The sequence below is a fragment of the Poecilia reticulata genome, linkage group LG23 (genome assembly GCF_000633615.1).
Source record: "Poecilia reticulata strain Guanapo linkage group LG23, Guppy_female_1.0+MT, whole genome shotgun sequence".
In the NCBI taxonomy this organism is placed as follows: Eukaryota; Metazoa; Chordata; class Actinopteri; order Cyprinodontiformes; family Poeciliidae; genus Poecilia; species Poecilia reticulata.
In genome coordinates this window covers 13,189,930-13,206,808 of record NC_024353.1, presented here as the reverse complement: position 1 = coordinate 13,206,808, position 16,879 = coordinate 13,189,930, and the positions used below count along the sequence as shown (strand labels likewise).

General features: G+C 41.7%; 1 protein-coding gene across 7 annotated transcripts in view; it reads left to right on the top strand.

The window, feature by feature from the left end:
* The window catches only part of ipo8 (importin 8), an 88,352-nt gene that overhangs the window by 8,584 nt on the left and 62,889 nt on the right, over positions 1-16,879 (top strand). For 5 of the 7 annotated variants that reach the window (XM_017302713.1, XM_017302712.1, XM_008401208.2 and 2 more), the window contains exon 3: positions 2,242-2,340. The exons of the other annotated variants lie outside the window; for them this stretch is intronic. In XM_017302713.1, the coding sequence (XP_017158202.1) occupies positions 2,242-2,340 (99 nt within the window). The remainder of the gene's footprint in view (positions 1-2,241; positions 2,341-16,879) is intronic. 7 annotated transcript variants of the gene reach the window in all.

The window sequence follows — 16,879 nt, the reverse complement described above, 5'->3', positions numbered from 1 at the left end:
TCTTAAAAAAGAAGTTACAGGTCTGTGACAGCCAGAAATCTTGCTTGTTTGTAGGTGACCAAATACTTATTTTCCACCATTATTTGCAAATAAATTCTTTAAAATTCAGACAAAATGATTTTCTCAATTTTTTTTTCACATTTTGTCTCTCATAGTTGAGGTCTACCTATGATGTCAATTACAGGCCTCTCTCATCTTTTTAAGTGGGAGAACTTGCACAATTGGTGACTGACTAAATACTTATTTTCCCCACTGTACATGTCTCTATCATTTCATCAATTTGATCTGGTGGTTTGTCTTTTTGGGGTGTGGTAGAGTGTGATCATGCTGAGGATTTCTCTTTTTTGTGGTCTCCTTGCTCCACCACCCCTCCTGTCACCCCGTGCAGCATTTTTTGAGGGGCAATTTCTTGCCCAGTGACCAGTAATGCCACAAATCCAGCAGCCATTTGAATGCCGTGGATTTTGTGGGGTGTTATTTTGGGGTCGTCGCATATTGTGACCTCCTCTGTCTCTGCTTCTTCTGTGGCCTTTCGTCGGGCTATGGGAAAAGGCAGAGGTTTCTAAACCTCCAAATTCATCCAGGTGAAAAACATCTGATCCTTTTTTTAGGTTTTTTAACTACTTTTGCAGCATGGCGTGCCCACGTCATCAATTGCGGGACAGAGGCAGTTTTGAGTTCAATCAGGTTTTTTCTTATCCAACCACCAATTTCGGGGCAAAAGCCCGTCAGCAAAGCGTTTTTCAGTTGTTGCTGATATGCACTTTTCTCATCTTCATTAAACGTTATTCCACTATGCACTCTAAACTCCTTTTCAAAATGCAAACGGAAATCATCTACTTCTTCTCCAGCTATTTGGTTAATACCTACCAAGTGGCATTAATTTGCTTCTTTGCGGAAATTTACTTTGACTCTTTCACATAATGGATCCCATTGTTTTTTGAACGCTTCACTCAGTTCTGGATTAGGTCCTGCAGCGTATTTTATTGGACCTAATCTACCATTTTGATCAGTTATTTTTCCAGTGTAATTTCCTCTTACTTTTGCCCAGTCTTTCCCTATCGAAGACATTGCGGCTTCTCCTGCTTCTACCCAATTCAATCTATAGGAATGAGTTAAGCCAGTCATGTCTTGTACCCATATATCGGGATCCTCTGATGCAGGTGTTACTCCTTTCACAGCCTTCCTGGCCTCTTCTAAGGTCCAGGGTCTAAAAACATAAGTTTTGTGCACCCTCCTCTAGTGAGGGGTACAGTTGTGCTGCTGGGACTGCAGCGGCTGAGACTGGGGCGGATGGAGCTGCTGCAGCGGTGGGGGAAGGGGTGGCTGCAGGAGCTTGGGCTCCCTGCACCGCTACAGCATTCCGTGTGCTTGGGTTGACTTTATTATCTTCCATCTCTACAAATAAGTCTTCAGATTCTTTTAACCATAATTTAGCACAGCTCAACTCTTCCTCCTTTTTCGTCTTTTTTCTTCTCCATTACACAGTTCTCCAAAGTTTTCACTACAATTTGTCATTGATCAAATTTTAATTCCCCATCTACTCCATATTTCTTTTTCCACTTAGACAGTGCTACCAGGAAACCTGGACAGCATGTACTTTTCGTCCCCTTCAGGGCCCTCAGCAAGTGAGGAATTACAAGACTTTGTGTTTCCCATTATTTAAAACACTTGAAATTTTAGCTTTGGAATTTTTGTATCACGTGCTCTCTCAGAGAAAGTGCCGTAGGTCAGCGCTCACTGCCTTCTGTAGAACAGGCTTCTACTTGGAGCCTAGCTTCCAAGCAGTTCTTCAATTTGGATTCTAATTCTGAAGACGGAGAGTTTTACTCTGAGAGAGAAGCACCATTCACTCCTTAATGCACACACCAACAAAGCAGCAGTAACAAAACAGCAATATCAGCACAGTAATAACAGAACAGGTAATAACAAACTTCCTATCCGCATGAGGACTTGCACTTAAGGGGTCTCCTCGAAAATAAGGAGGCTCTAAGAGCCTTACCTTTTGCCTTTAGTTGAAACTCTGTCAACTGGGACTCTAACCCTTTAAAACTTCTTTAGTCAAACCGCCATTTGACAAGGACTCAAACCTTTATAACTTCATCAATTTTAAAATGCACTTACGTTTCTGTAGTTTTCGGGTTGTCCAGTTGGATCTCGTCACTCCGCCGTTGGCAGACAAAGTTGGACCTATGCCGCCGGCCCAGCGAAGATTTTAACTTCCCGGGTCTTTCTTTCCAGGTTCTGTTGACTCTGGCCGTGCACGGATTCAGCGCGTCTTCCTCTGCCTGACAGCGGTCGGTATGAGAAATCCCGGGTTTCGGCACCAAAAACGTATAGGTATTTTTCTCGAACCTTCATTAAAAGAACCACAGACAACGTATATGAATTTTATGACMAAGCTTCTGCAGAAGGAGAAGACTCGGCAAACTGCTCCTCCGAGCCCTTCACAGAGCATTCTGCCTTCTCTCTGCTAGAGCAGGCCTTTTATTTGGGAAAACAAAACAATAAAACAGATGGCAAGCTCTATCTAACACACAGGTAACCTAGCTCCTTCCCTTGAGAGCGAACTTTGGAGGGAACAATAAGTTCTCAGGAACACAGATATTCAACACAGCAATCAAAAAGTATTCGCATAAAAGTAATTAAAGTAATAACATTAAAGTAATAACAAAAATACCAAAAAAATCTCTAACACCTTGTAACGTGTAATCTAACATGTTACTATTTACAATCCAATAATCAGATTAAAATTATCCAAGTCACTCTGTGTTTATAATTTTTTTTGAAAACACACATTGTTGCTTTCTTCTTTTTCCGTGGGGAGATACGTTTCATGTGTAACACCAGCAACACAAACGTAAACGATGGAGGGAAAAGAGATGCACATTTTCTAGCTGATGGATGAATTTTTCATTGAGTAATCAAATTACTCTTTCAAAGTAAATATGCCATCCCTGGTAATAAACCAACTACACTATATATCATGTTTGTAGGTCTGTCACAATAACAAATTTTAATTTATGATAAACAATACTGTTGTTTTGAGACCATTTTTTAGTAATATAAACTTAATGGCAAAATAATAATGCAAGAACACAATCTGAAAGATCAGTAAACTTTAAATTATAATGAACATTTAACACTGAAACTGGAAGACGTTTCAAATATCCAAAATAAATAAAACGACAAATATAATACATTTTTAAGTCTTTGTAAATAAAATTGTCCTTCAAAAAAGGACAATTTTAGCACCAGCCTGAAAGTTTTTATCATACAGTTTTTGGTAGAAAGAGAGAAATAAAAACAGAAATGATAAATCATGCTGATGGAAATTATTGAATTTGTTTTAATTTATCATGAGCACGGAGCTCGTTTCATTGTGCGCGTTGAAGCGGACATGCAGCTGCACGTGCCGACCCCGCCGCATGCGCAGCGTCTCGTGCACCTCTGGATCTTTGCAACTCGGTGCGGATCACTAAACGCCGTACCGCTGTCTTGGCTCAAAAACGCGCTCAACCCAAACTCTTAAAACCGCGACTAGAACTCAGCCTTCCAGAGACAAAAAGGGAGATGTAAGCTCGGTGGCTGGGTTGATACAATTTACAATCAGTCTACAGTTAACTCACACATTATGGATAACGTAATGTCATGAGCGCGGAGTTCCTACCTGTAACTAGTCCGGCTCCTTTGCTGGGCTGGCAGTTTTGGCGGGCCTGAATCGCTGCCAACAAAAAACTCCGCTGCTTCTCCAAGACGATGAACTAAAATATGCATCCAGTTTTTGGCTTTTCCTTGCTCTCTTTTTTTCCATCCTTTTCACTTTGCTGCTCCATGGAGCTCCACTCCTGTTAACTTAGTCCGTAAAAATGCTAGCTAGTTTGCCATCTGTTGCCAAGAGACTGATGATGACGTTGGTGGACCATAGACATAATATAAGGATAGACGCCTCATGGACCGCTCTCGCCCATTGTCGCTGACGAGATTCAGGGCGGCCATCTTGGAGCGGTCCACCACTCCACTCAGCGTTATGTGTTTAGCAGGCACAATGACGTATCGGCGCATTTAATCGATTATGACATGCTTTTTTGTTACTGGAAACCATATTCAAACATCTATCAAAGCTACATTTATAAACAATTGTATTTTTTAAGTATGTTTTTAATACATAGTTCAGCATATTTAAATATGCTTAGTGGCTATAACAATAGAATAGGAATGGAATATTCTGATATTGATGTATGATGAGCATATTACAAAGCACACAGCTGTTCATAATTTATTTATTAAATTATTTAGTAATATCTATAAATATTTATATAACTATACAAACACAATTACAATAATGGCACAAGTAAATAATGATTAATATTGAATAATATATATTGGATACATGTTGGATACATGTATGTTTATACATACATGTATCCAATGTATGTATACATTGTAGAACTCGTTTTCAGCCGACGAGTTCTAATTTCAGAGTGATTCAGCAGCTGAGATTGAGTCCAAAATCCAATGTGAGATTCATCCGTCTCTCTTTATAGATATCTCCCTCTTCTTCCTCACATCGTGTCTTTATTAAACTTTCAAAACAAAAACGGAAGATTTGGGATGTATTTTACTAGTGAAAGAATTACATATAAATAATAGTCTTTACCACCTGTGTAAACTTTGCTGGTGAATGTTATAACACATAAGTTTTATAATATGTGTTACATTGCTTCATTTCTAATATAGGCTCTTGTGTCAGATAATCTAAGTCAATGTTAGAGAATAATTCATTTTTTTAGATTTACAGAATCTCAGTTAGCCTTCATAGCGGGGCTGAACCCCGTATTACACCAAGCACTGTAGCTAGTATTAGCTGGTATCTCGCCAGTGAACATAAATACAGTAAAGTAATATTCCAGTCACAATATATACACAATAATATGTCCATCTTACTTATGAAATGTTGTTTGTGGAGCCCTCACATCAATAATCCATAGATCCGAACAACAATATCCCTCAGTGCTGAGGCATCTTCTGCTGTTTTGATTGAGCAAAGTAGGAGGGAGTACCGCTCCAAGATGGCTGCCGTATTTCCTGTGCCGGAGCAGCCAATGCTGGGTCTACTCTTATATTATGTCTATGTGGTGGACGACTGGTGACAAGTTTTACCCAAAATACACTTGGAGACAATAGGGACGATACTCTTGTAATTTTGCATGTCATAGAGTGAAATGTAAGAATAAAGATAATGCCAGTCAAGTAGCATGATATTTCATTCAAAATTTTACTCCCACAATGTCACTAAAATCAGTCGGTCTTGTAAAGTTTTAAGCAACCATGAGTAAACAATGTCTGGGGCAGCTTACTATATAATTCACTGGGGCAGATTGCTTCATAGTTGTATGTATACTTAGCTCATTAAGAGCGGGCTCTCCTTAAAAGCACAGGAGTGGATGATTTTAAACTTGAAAGTTTTTCGCAACTCAGGTGAAATTATGGGTGGGGGACAAATGCGCCTCCCTTCAGTATTTGGGGGGACACATTCCATCCATGTAATCCATCCATCCATTCTCTATACACCCTTGTCCTTAGTGAGGTCGGGAGGGTTGCTGGTGCCTATCTCCAACTAACGTTCTGGACGAGAGGCAGGGTAGTCGCTTATCCATTATTATTTTTAACACAATTCTTTGGTATGCTAACTGTAGTGTTGCAGTTTGAGCTCCTGTCATGGAATATTAAACGGTCATTTACATGCAGTACCTCACGGATCATTTGGGGGCGCCCTCGGACCACCAATCCGGGGACCATAATTTGAGAGACTGCTCTACGCGAGCTAAGACACTGGAAAAAGCCTACTCCAGCATCAAACATGTATACAGGACCAATCGGCGCCCTCATTTGGGCTCCTCTGATCACATATCACTGCTTATTCCAGCACACAAAGCAATGAGCACCCCCTAAAATAAGGTCTGAAATAAAAATCTTGGCTTGACAGTACCACTCAGCAACTGTAGGACTGTCTAGTAACCACAGACTGGGACATTTTCTGGGACCCGGACCTGGAGGTATTCATCTCAGCAGTACTTGGCTACATCCACCACTGTGCTAAAACCATCACAATGGACAGGCACAAATGGGTGTTTCCCAACCAGAAGCCCTGGATGAACAAGGTGCTCAAGGGAACTGCTGAGGGAGAGAAATAGTGCTTTCAGACCTTTTACAACCAGAGGGTTGAGGAGGAATTCAGCAGCAACAACACCTGGCAGGTGTGACTAGGGGTCCAGCCATCACCAAGTCAGCAGCTATGACCACAGAAACACCACTGAAATCTTTGGAGATGCTTCACTGGAAGCAGAGCACAATCATTTCTTTGCTTGTTTTGCAGAGCCCCTACTGTAGCCGACATCCCTTCACAACCTGACCATCACTGAACAGGAATTATGGAGAAACTTCAGGGAAGTGAACCACCGGAAAGCATCTGGACCTGATGGTGTGAAATGGAGGAGGGTGCTGGGGAACTGTGCAGACCAGCTAATTGGGTTTTTTACCAGCATCTTAAATTATTCCCTCATCTTGTGCGCCATCCCATGTTGCTTAAAGTCCTCCATCATCATCCCTTTGCCAAAAAAAGAACATTAGCAGTCTCAATGACTACTAGCCAGTGGCACTAACCCCCATCATTATGAAGCGTTTTGAGAAAATTTTTCGGTGTCACATCACTTCTCATCTGCCACCCAAACTTGACCCCCACCAATTTGCATGAAGAACCAACCGGTCTACTGAGGATGCCATTGCTACCGCTCTGCACACCACATTGAGAAATGTGGAACAGCAAAGGAGCTATGCGAGGCTGCTCTGCCTGGACTTCAGCTTGGCTTTTAACACCATCATTCTGAGGAAACTAGTGAGGGACCTGAGACTCTCCCACAATATCTGCTGCTTGATCATGGACTTCCTGACAGATCGCTCCCAGAGGGTGAGTAAGATCCCACCTGTCCGCAGAACTGAGTGTGTGCTAAGCCCCACAAGGCTGTGTGCTAAGCCTCCTATTCTACAACCTCTACATCCATGACTGTAGCCCCATCCAAACAATACCATCATAAAATTTTTTGATGATGCTACGGTGGTGGGGCATATTTCTGGAGGAGATGAGACCACATACAGAATGGAGATGAAACAATTGTCAACTTTAGGAGGTGCATACCAGGCATTCAGCTCATCATAAATGGGGAGAGGGTGAAGATGTTGCCAGATTTCAGATTTCTTTCATCTACTGACTGCACCAGTTGTAATAAACTGGGGGAAACCCGGCTACATCTACTCTGCCCCAGTGCTCTCCCCCAGTACATCCTCCTCCTTGCCAGTAGGTGCAACATGGCCCCCTTCCCTCACTCTATCCCGTACCAGCCCCCTGACCCAACCTCCTTCTCCAAGGCAGCTTAGTTGCCCCTCTCGTTTCTTTCTCTCCAAACAGCCTCTTCCACGCTAAACGGCTGATCAGGTGAGGGCAGAATTGAGGAAGCTTCGACCCCAAAATGCTGCAGGACCCGAGAGAGTATCCCCTGGGTTTCTCAAGATCTGTACTACCAAGCTCAGGGGACCATTACGACAAGTCTTCAACCTGAGCCTGCAACTTGGGAGCATGCTCACACTCAGGATGACATCATGCATCATTCCTGTCCCTAAGAAGAGCAGACCCAGTTAGCTGAATGTCTGCAGACCGGTGGCAGTCGCAGAGGGAATCCACGACCAGTTCTGATAGGAGGGGAAGAAGTGGAGGTCATGCAGACCTATAAATATCTTGGCCTGTGGCTGAACAACAAGCTGGCCTGGACAAGCAACACAAAGCAACTATATAAGAAGGCCCAGGAGGCTGAGATCCATTAACATCTGTGGAAAGCTGCTGGGGTTACTTTACCAGTCTGTTTTCGCCAGCATCTTGTTGTAAGCTGTGGTGGCAGTGTCTCCTATTATGTTCGTTTCTGAGGTACAGCAATAATGTTCGTGGGTCAATTTGACCTGGAGAGTGTTTAGTCATGCTATAGTGTCAGAAACCAAAAAATTTCTCCATAACTTTTTTGTATCTGATTATTAACTCCAATACTAACCATTTCAATCAATATTTGTGCAATTATGTTTCTTTTATTTCTGACAAATAAAGGATCAATGATGACAATTTACTCATTTGGACATAAAAAAATGTGATTTACATTTTTTATGCCCGCTGAAAAAACCTAAACACAAAATTACACTAATCCTTGAAAGTGATTTTTTGTAAATTTCTTTATATTACATTTAGATTTTTTTTGAAGGGGTCATCTTTATAATTGAACTTGAGACACTTTTCTGCTCTGGGTCAAATTGACCCGCTGACTAAAATCAAGACAAATGAGTCCTGAAGATGATCCTCCAGCTGGATGTCCAGTTTAAACCTGCATGTTCAAAATAAAACTGGGTTTTTCATCACATGCTGCCCAGATTTTTATGCCATATTTAGCTGGTGTGGAAGGCATATATTGCCTAAATGAGCAGTGACCTCTGAATGCCAGGGGTGATTTTTATGAATGCCACCTTTTCATCTATTGTGACATCAGGGCCTGGGTTATAGAACAGGGGAAGTTACAACCCACATGTCCCACATTGTTCTATTATCTGCTAGTCTGTCTTGTCTGTCGATTGTCAAATCAGATTACTCTGGAGAAAAGTCTCCAGAAACATGACCCGAAATATTACCCTGCCTGTCTCTGCATCCCTTAGACTGGCTGTTGATTCATCCTTTGACTTATAAACTCTGGTCAGAATGAGGACCTTCAAATATGCATGTAAATGCATTTGGTCCAGCTCCTTCCAGTTCTCTCCAAAAACCCGCCTTCCTTTTAGATTTGTCATTTCAACAATGATTTCCTGTATTGCACBAGGCCTGAGTAGCTCAAAGACCAACTTTATGTCTGTAATGTGAGTTTCTGCCATCCTAGTTGGCCCTGGAATGATCAACAAGAAGTTCCAGAGCTTCCAGGGTTTTCATCTTCTTATTTCCCTGCGGCTCATTTCCTGATCTCTGACAGTGACGATATCACGTGTACCTTCATTGTGTAATGTGTTTAGGACTCCCTTGCAGAGAGTATTTATGTTTCCCCCCCACTTCTACTGAGTGTCCACTCAGTGTGGGTGCAGTTTTGTCCAGGGGAACAGAAAAGGTTCCCATCAAAAGTTGTATGAACACCTTCTTTCTGGCAGCTTCCTATTGAAGTAAAGAGAATTGTGAAAGAGTGGGTTTGCGTGTGTGTGTGGTGAAATATGTCTCATAGGTGCAAGAAAACAAATAGAATTGGACTTTTTTTTTTACCTTTTTACCCTTCAACTTGACTGCAGGGTCAAATTGACCCAAACAGTATCTATGTAACAAATAGACCTAGGGGGGGCTGCAAATGTGTAAAATGAACCATTTTCATTTTATACATAGAGTGCACCTATTAAGACAAATAGAAAAAGTTTAATGCATAAAAAATACTTTTATCTATTTTTAAAAAATGTTTAAACTTTGAAACGGTCAATTTGACCCACAACATAATAGGAGGGTTAAGACCTTTCCAAGCTGGAGAAACAAATTAGACTGGCTAAGTGGTCGATACAAGGCACTGAGTGTTGGAGCCTAATAAGAATTAGATCCATTTATTTTTTGCTAAATTAATTTCCACAGATTTAAAGCCATATGAATGGTAGATCTATTTATTTATGTATGTATTTATTTATTTATTTGTTTTGTTTAGACCCTCCTCCTGGTCAGTCAGCCTCCTGCAGTGATTAACAGGCAGAAGCAGCTGTTGGGGCTGATCTCATTGTTTGGTGAAGGAGTGAGGAGTGAAATGGTTTTTGTACCACAAATTAATGATTTATTTGAAGTCAACTCTGAGATAATTTTTTGTTGTTATTTTTGTAAGTAAAAGAAACTCCTTTGAAACAGGAAAAGTCTCCGCGAGTGCTTTTTATTGTTTTTGAGTGAGTCGAAAACCTCCTCCTGAGAAACTACTCTGGCATTTTTGTTTTCTGGAACTTTTTGTGATGCAAGAGCGGCCATAACAAGAACAAAAACATTCACCGACAACTTGAAGAAAAGCGCAAAGTTGTGGGATCCAGCCGATCACTCATAGAAGAACAAAGAAAGCAGCCAGCGGGCCATGAGTAAAATCAGCTGATTGAGTTAATGAATGAAAGCGCAGCTGCGCTGCAGAGAAACAATCGATCACCACAGAAAGCAAAGTTGTGGATTTTGGAAAAGGATTGCAACAAAAAAAGGATGTTAATGGATGAACTTATTTGAAAGTGAAGGCATTGTGTGATCATTAACAATGTCTGACCCTGACACTCCACCTGCGTCTGAGGACATATTAAAGGTGCGCGTACTTTCGCGCAGAGGCAGATTGGGAACCTACACTAGAAGGATTAATGAAATAAAGGCTTTGATGACGGATGCAGGAAATGTTGATGCAGTCAATGATTCAGTACAAGCATTTAAGGAAGCTGTGGATGAGTTTAAAAATGCTCATAAGTTGGTTCAAGAGCTCTTATCAGAGGAAGAAAAGGAAAATGATTACAATGACTGGTTTGAGCCTCGAATAACTAATCTAAATTATTTTTTGAAAGATGTTGAAACATGGAAAAAAGACATTGTACAATCAACAATCAGGCCATCTGACAGCATATCTAATGTATCACAGAAATCAAAGTCATCTAGATCATCTACATCCAGAACTTCCTCAGTCTCTTCAGAGTTAAAAAAGGCCAAAGCAGAACAGGCTGCTGCATTGGCACGAGTTGCTGCCTTGAAAGAAAAGCATGTTTTGCAAATGGAGGAAGCAAAATTGAAGTTAAAGATGGACCAAATTGAGCTAGAAGATGGTCTTGCAGCATCAACAGCTTTTTAGCTGTTGATGGTTTTTATTTTTAAAAACCTTACAAAGTGAAGAGGTGGTCCAGAAACCATCTTTAGGTGATGGCATGAATGAATACTACAGCTCTCCTCAAGAACCAGATTCGATGGAGGGCCATGTGGAATTTATGCAGCTAGGTGCTATTCCAAAAACTCCACTTCAACAGACTATTTTTGGGAGACGTAAATCTTCTCCCAGGAGTTTAAGCACAGCAGAGAATAAAACTCAAAATAAGAATCTCACTGAAAGTGAAACTGAAGCTGTAACTTATGATCATAATGCATCTCAAACTGCACAGGTTTACCCAGATGTGGCTGTTACTGCTAATAGTGAAAATTTGAATGTTGTCATTCAAAGACAAAATGACATAGCAGAACTTATTGTCAACCATCAAAACCTGTCTTTGTTACCTCTGAGAAATACTCCCATGTTTAATGGTAACCCATTAGAATATCAATCTTTTGTTCATGCATTTGAACAATTAATCGAAGACGAGACTAAAAATGATAAAGACAGACTGCATTATCTAGAACAATTTACATCTGGTTTGCCAAAAGATTTGGTTCACAGCTGTTTACATATGGGAGGAAGTAAAAGCTACAGAGAAGCTAAACAACTATTAAAGGAACACTTTGGAAATGAAGTTAAAGTTTCTGAAGCTTATTTGGATAAAGACTTGAACTGGACAGCGATTAAAGCTGAGGATGGAAACATGCTGTATGCATATGCAATGTATTTGAGAGGATGTTGATAGGTATTTTCCTAGAACCTACATAAAAGAACCACAGACAACGTATATGAATTTTATGACTAAACTTTTGCAAAAGGAGAAAAACTGTCAACTGCTCCTCCGAGCCGTTCACAGAGAGTTCTGAAAATCTTTGGGTACAGCTTGTCTTTTATTATCAAACTTCAAAGAAGGAGGATAGGCAAGATAGACAGCAGAGGAAAAACAGCAAAGGACGTAAAACATCGTACCCAAACACARCAAAGGTCGTAAAACAATTTACCTAAACAACTAGCAACCCAGTTCCAGATGCGATATCTGATCTACGGTCTGAGCCCGGTTCAAATCTCGGTCAAACTGTTTCACATGAAGATGAACAGRCAGTTGTGACCCCCAGGTCAGTTAATACACACACTAAAGAAGAGAACACTTTAAACTGACTAACATTAGACTGAATATGAACTAAAGTAACACCAAAATGATAATACCAAAAAATCTCTATCAGATGTTGTAACGCAATGCAAGATTTACAGTATTTAGAGGAACTTGAAATTCCATCAAATTTAAGGCTGTTAGCATCCAAGCTACCTTACAAGCTGCGAAAAAGATGGCAAACCACAGCTTATGAGATACAACAGAAAACTGGCAGGAGAGTCAGATTTAAACATCTTGTTGAGTTCGTTGAAAACCACGCTAACATGCTTTTGGATCCATTGTTTGGAGACCTTCAAGACCAAACAACAACCAAAAAAACATTACCAAAAGGCAAAGGTGAGCTAAAATCAATAAGAGGTAAAAACAGTAGCTTTGCAACTTCAATAGTTACAGAGAAGACAGGATGTGCTATAAAGCAATCAGTTTTGCCTCCACCACCGCCTGAAATCACACCCAGTCCCATCATCCCTTACTGTGGATTCTGCCAGGGTAACCACAACTTAATTGACTGTCTGCGTTTTAAAACAGAGTCACATGACAGTAAAGTTTAATTTTTGAGAAGTCACGGATATTGCTTTGGTTGCCTTTGGTCATTTAAGCAAAAATTGTAAGAGGAGACTAATGTGTCAAGTTTGTCAAATGAGACATCCAACAGTACTACATATTGTAAGTGCAAAAGTTTCAAAGCAGGACAGTCAAACTGAGTCTGAAGAAATTCCCATAAGCAGTGCTCTGGTTTCAGCCAGTGATGCAACCGGGGCCGGGAGAGAATGTGCACTTGCAATTGTTCCCGTCCGAGTTAAGGTGGCAAAAGGGGACAAATATATTCAGACCTATGCTTTCTCGACCCAGGCAGTACGGCAATGTTTTGTACTGAAAGCTTGATGAACCGGCTAAATTTGAAAGGACGCCACACAGAGATACTTCTGCAAACGATGGGACAGGAAAGGCCTGCAGGGACCTATGAGGTCAGAGGACTAGAGGTGGGAGACTTGGAGGGTTGTACATACTTGGACCTGCCGAAAGTTTACACACAGGATAGAATACCTGTCTCAAAAGAAAACATCATCACACAAGCCGATCTGGAGAGGTGGCCTCATCTCGGGGCTGTCAATTTAAAGAAAATTGAGGCAGACATTGAACTCCTCATTGGAATTGATGTTCCCCGAGCGTTAGAGCCATGGAAAATAATAAACAGTCATGATAATGGACCGTACGCAGTGGAAACAGTACTTGGATGGGTGGTAACTGGACCACTTGGTGTTGATGGTACCACAGAATATGTTGGGCCTATTCTGTGGTATTCTGTCAAGTAACAGAATTTCTGTTACTGTATTGAAGGATCTGCTCATCAGACAATATAACCAGGATTTCTCTGAGAACATGTATGATGAGAAAAATGAGATGTCTGTTGAGGATAGGTTTTTTATGAAGATTGCTTCTGGCTCATCATATATTAAAGACGGACACTATTACCTACCACTTCTTTCAGAAATAGACAAAGTTATGCCTGATAACTATAAAATGGTTAAAGAACGCACACAGCATCTTATGAAAAAATTTAAGAAGGATACGTTGTATGCAGAAGAATACACATCCTTCATGGAAGACATTTTGAAAAAGAGCCATGCAGAAAAGGTTCCACTTGAGCAGCTTTCCAGGGAGGATGGACATGTCTGACACATTCCGCATCATGGTGTTTACCATAAGCGAAAGCACAAACTGAGAGTGGTGTTTGACTGTACATCCTCATTTCAAGGAACCTCTGTGAACAAGGAGCTTCTCCAAGGTCCTGATTTAACAAACACCCTGATTGGGGTACTGTTAAGGTTTCGCCAAGAACCGATTACTGTTATGGCAGACATTGAGGCAATGTTTTATCAAGTTTATGTGGATGAAAAGGACAGGGACTTTCTGAGGTTTCTGTGGTGGCCAGAAGGGGACATTAGTAAACCTCTTGAGCTTTACAGGATGAAAGTTCACCTCTTTGGTTCTGTATCATCCCCAAGCATTGCTAAGTTTGCTCTGCGTCAAACTGCTGCTGACAACCGGAAGCACTATTCTGATGAGGTTATCAAAACCATTAAAAGTAACTTTTATGTGGATGATTGCCTCCGTTCAGTGGCAACAGTGAAGCAATAAAACTTGTCACAGACCTCACCAAAGTATGCAGTGAGGGAGGTTTCACATTGACAAAATGGGTCAGCAACAGCCATGAAGTGCTGGCAAGCATCCCTGAACATCACAGAGCTGGAGCATTTAAGGAGCTAGATCTGGATAAAGAAAAGCTGAAAGAACAAGTAACAGTTGAGTCTGCACTTGGACTCCACTGGGATACTCTCAGTGATACGTTCAGCTTTAAAGTGATCATCAAGAGTCGACCTGCTACCAGAAGGGGTCTGCTCTCCACAGTGAGTTCAATATTTGACCCATTAGGTTTTCTTTCTCCTTTCACCCTAAAAGCAAAACTATTACTCCAGGAGCTCTGCAAAACCAAGTATGGATGGGATCATGTCATTCCACAGGAATTTGCGAAGCCTTGGCAAAGATGGCTCAAGGAATTAAATCTGCTACATAACTTTCAAGTTGCAAGATGTATGAAACCTGAAATTGCTGAACTGCATCACTTTTGTGATGCAAGTGAGTCAGGCTATGGTACAGTAAGCTACCTCAGATTATCAAATCACCAAGGTCGAATCCATATCTGCTTCAGATTTGGAAAAGCTAGAGTGGCACCTCTAAAGCACATGACCATACCCAGACTGGAACTCACAGCAGCAACATTGGCTGTAAAAGTGGATCGAATGCTAAAGAAGGAGCTGCAATTACAACTCAAAGACTCAACTTTCTGGACATCTGTGTTGAAATATATTCACAATCAAGCTAAAAGATTTCACACTTTTGTATCCAACAGGGTTGCAGTAATCCATGACCTCTCCCACACCAGACAGTGGAGATACGCAAGTTCCAAAGTCAACCCAGTCGACGATGCATCATGAGGGCTTCATGTGGAATCTTTCTTAAGATCAAAATGGCTGACCGGTCCTGAATATCTCAGCAGAAAAAAGAGAACTTGGCCGAAGCCCACAGAAGGTCTGGAAGAAATACCAGCAAATGACCCTGAGGTGAGAAAGGAGATCACAATTAACAGTGTGATAATGGAGGATCAACATCCAATATGCAGGCTAATCAAGTATCATTCATCATGGAACCGACTTCATAAGACTGTAGCCTGTATACTAAAAGTAAAAAGACATCTTCTATGGCTGAGCCAGCAAAGAAAAAGTCAAACTTGCCTGTCTTCAGAACTGATGAAAAGGATGAAAGATCAACATGAGACCCGAAATCTGTCAGTGGAGGATATGCAGAACGCAGAGAAAGCCATCATTTGTTTTGAACAAAGGCACTACTTTCACTGTGAATTTACTTACTTGGAACAAAGCAAACCTCTCAGTTCAAGAAGTACCATCCTCAAACTGGATCCGATGCTTGATGTTGGCATCTTGAGAGTTGGTGGCAGGATCAACAAAAGCGCAATGCCAATCCACCAGAAAAATCCGATAATTCTACCTAAAGGTTCACATTTATCTAAAATCATCTTACAGCATATTCATTATCAAGTTGGACATTCAGGAAGGAGCTACATGCTTTTCAAGCTCAGGCAGAAATTCTGGCTCCCTCATGCAAACTCCTTAGCCAGGAAAATCATCAAGAGCTGTGTTTTCTGTAGGCGCATGCAGGCAAAACCTGGTGAAGAGAGAGCTTAGCCAAAAAGCGAAGCTCTCGATTTACCGGTTGATCTACGTTCCCACCCTCATCTATGGTCATGAGCTTTGGGTCATGACCGAAAGAACGAGATCACGGGTACAAGCGGCCGAAATGGGTTTCCTCCGCAGGGTGGCTGGGCTCTCCCTTAGAGATAGGGTGAGAAGCTCAGTCATCCGGGAGGGACTCAGAGTAGAGCCGCTGCTCCTCCACGTCGAGAGGAGCCAGTTGAGGTGGCTCGGGCATCTGGTAAGGATGCCTCCTGGACGCCTCCCTGGTGAGGTGTTCCGGGCACGTCCCACCGGGAGGAGGCCTCGGGGAAGACCCAGGACACGCTGGAGGGATTACGTCTCTCGGCTGGCCTGGGAACGCCTTGGGATTCCCCCGGAGGAGCTGGAAGAAGTGGCTGGGGAGAGGGAAGTCTGGGCCTCCCTTCTGAAGCTGCTGCCCCCGCGACCCGACCCCGGATAAGCGGAAGAAAATGGATGGATGGATGGCATGCAGGCAAAACCTGGTGAACAGAAGATGTCAGACCTTCCTGAAGACCGTCTGTTTCCAGATCCACCTCCTGTTAGTCATGTTGGCATTGACTACTTTGGTCCTATTGAAGTAAAAAGGGGACGATCTCAGGTGAAAAGATGGGGAGTCATATTCACCTGTCTGGTGAGTCGAGCTGTCCACCTGGAGATGGCAAATTTCTTAACCACAGACTCATGCATAAATGCTATACGCAGATTCATCTGCAGAAGAGGATCTGTGATGAGCATCAGAACAGACTGTGGGACAAACTTTGTGGGAGACTAAAAGGAATTACAAGAAGCGTTAAGAGAGCTAAATCATCAGAAAATCCAAAACACTCTCTTAGTAGAGGGAATAACATGGATTTATAACCCTCCTTTTGGGGCTCACCACGGTGGAGTCTGGGAAAGACTAATACGTCTAATCAAAAAAACCCTCAGATCTGTTCTAAAGGAACAAACACTGGATGATGAAACCCTGTCAACTGCACTATGTGAAGCGGAAGCCA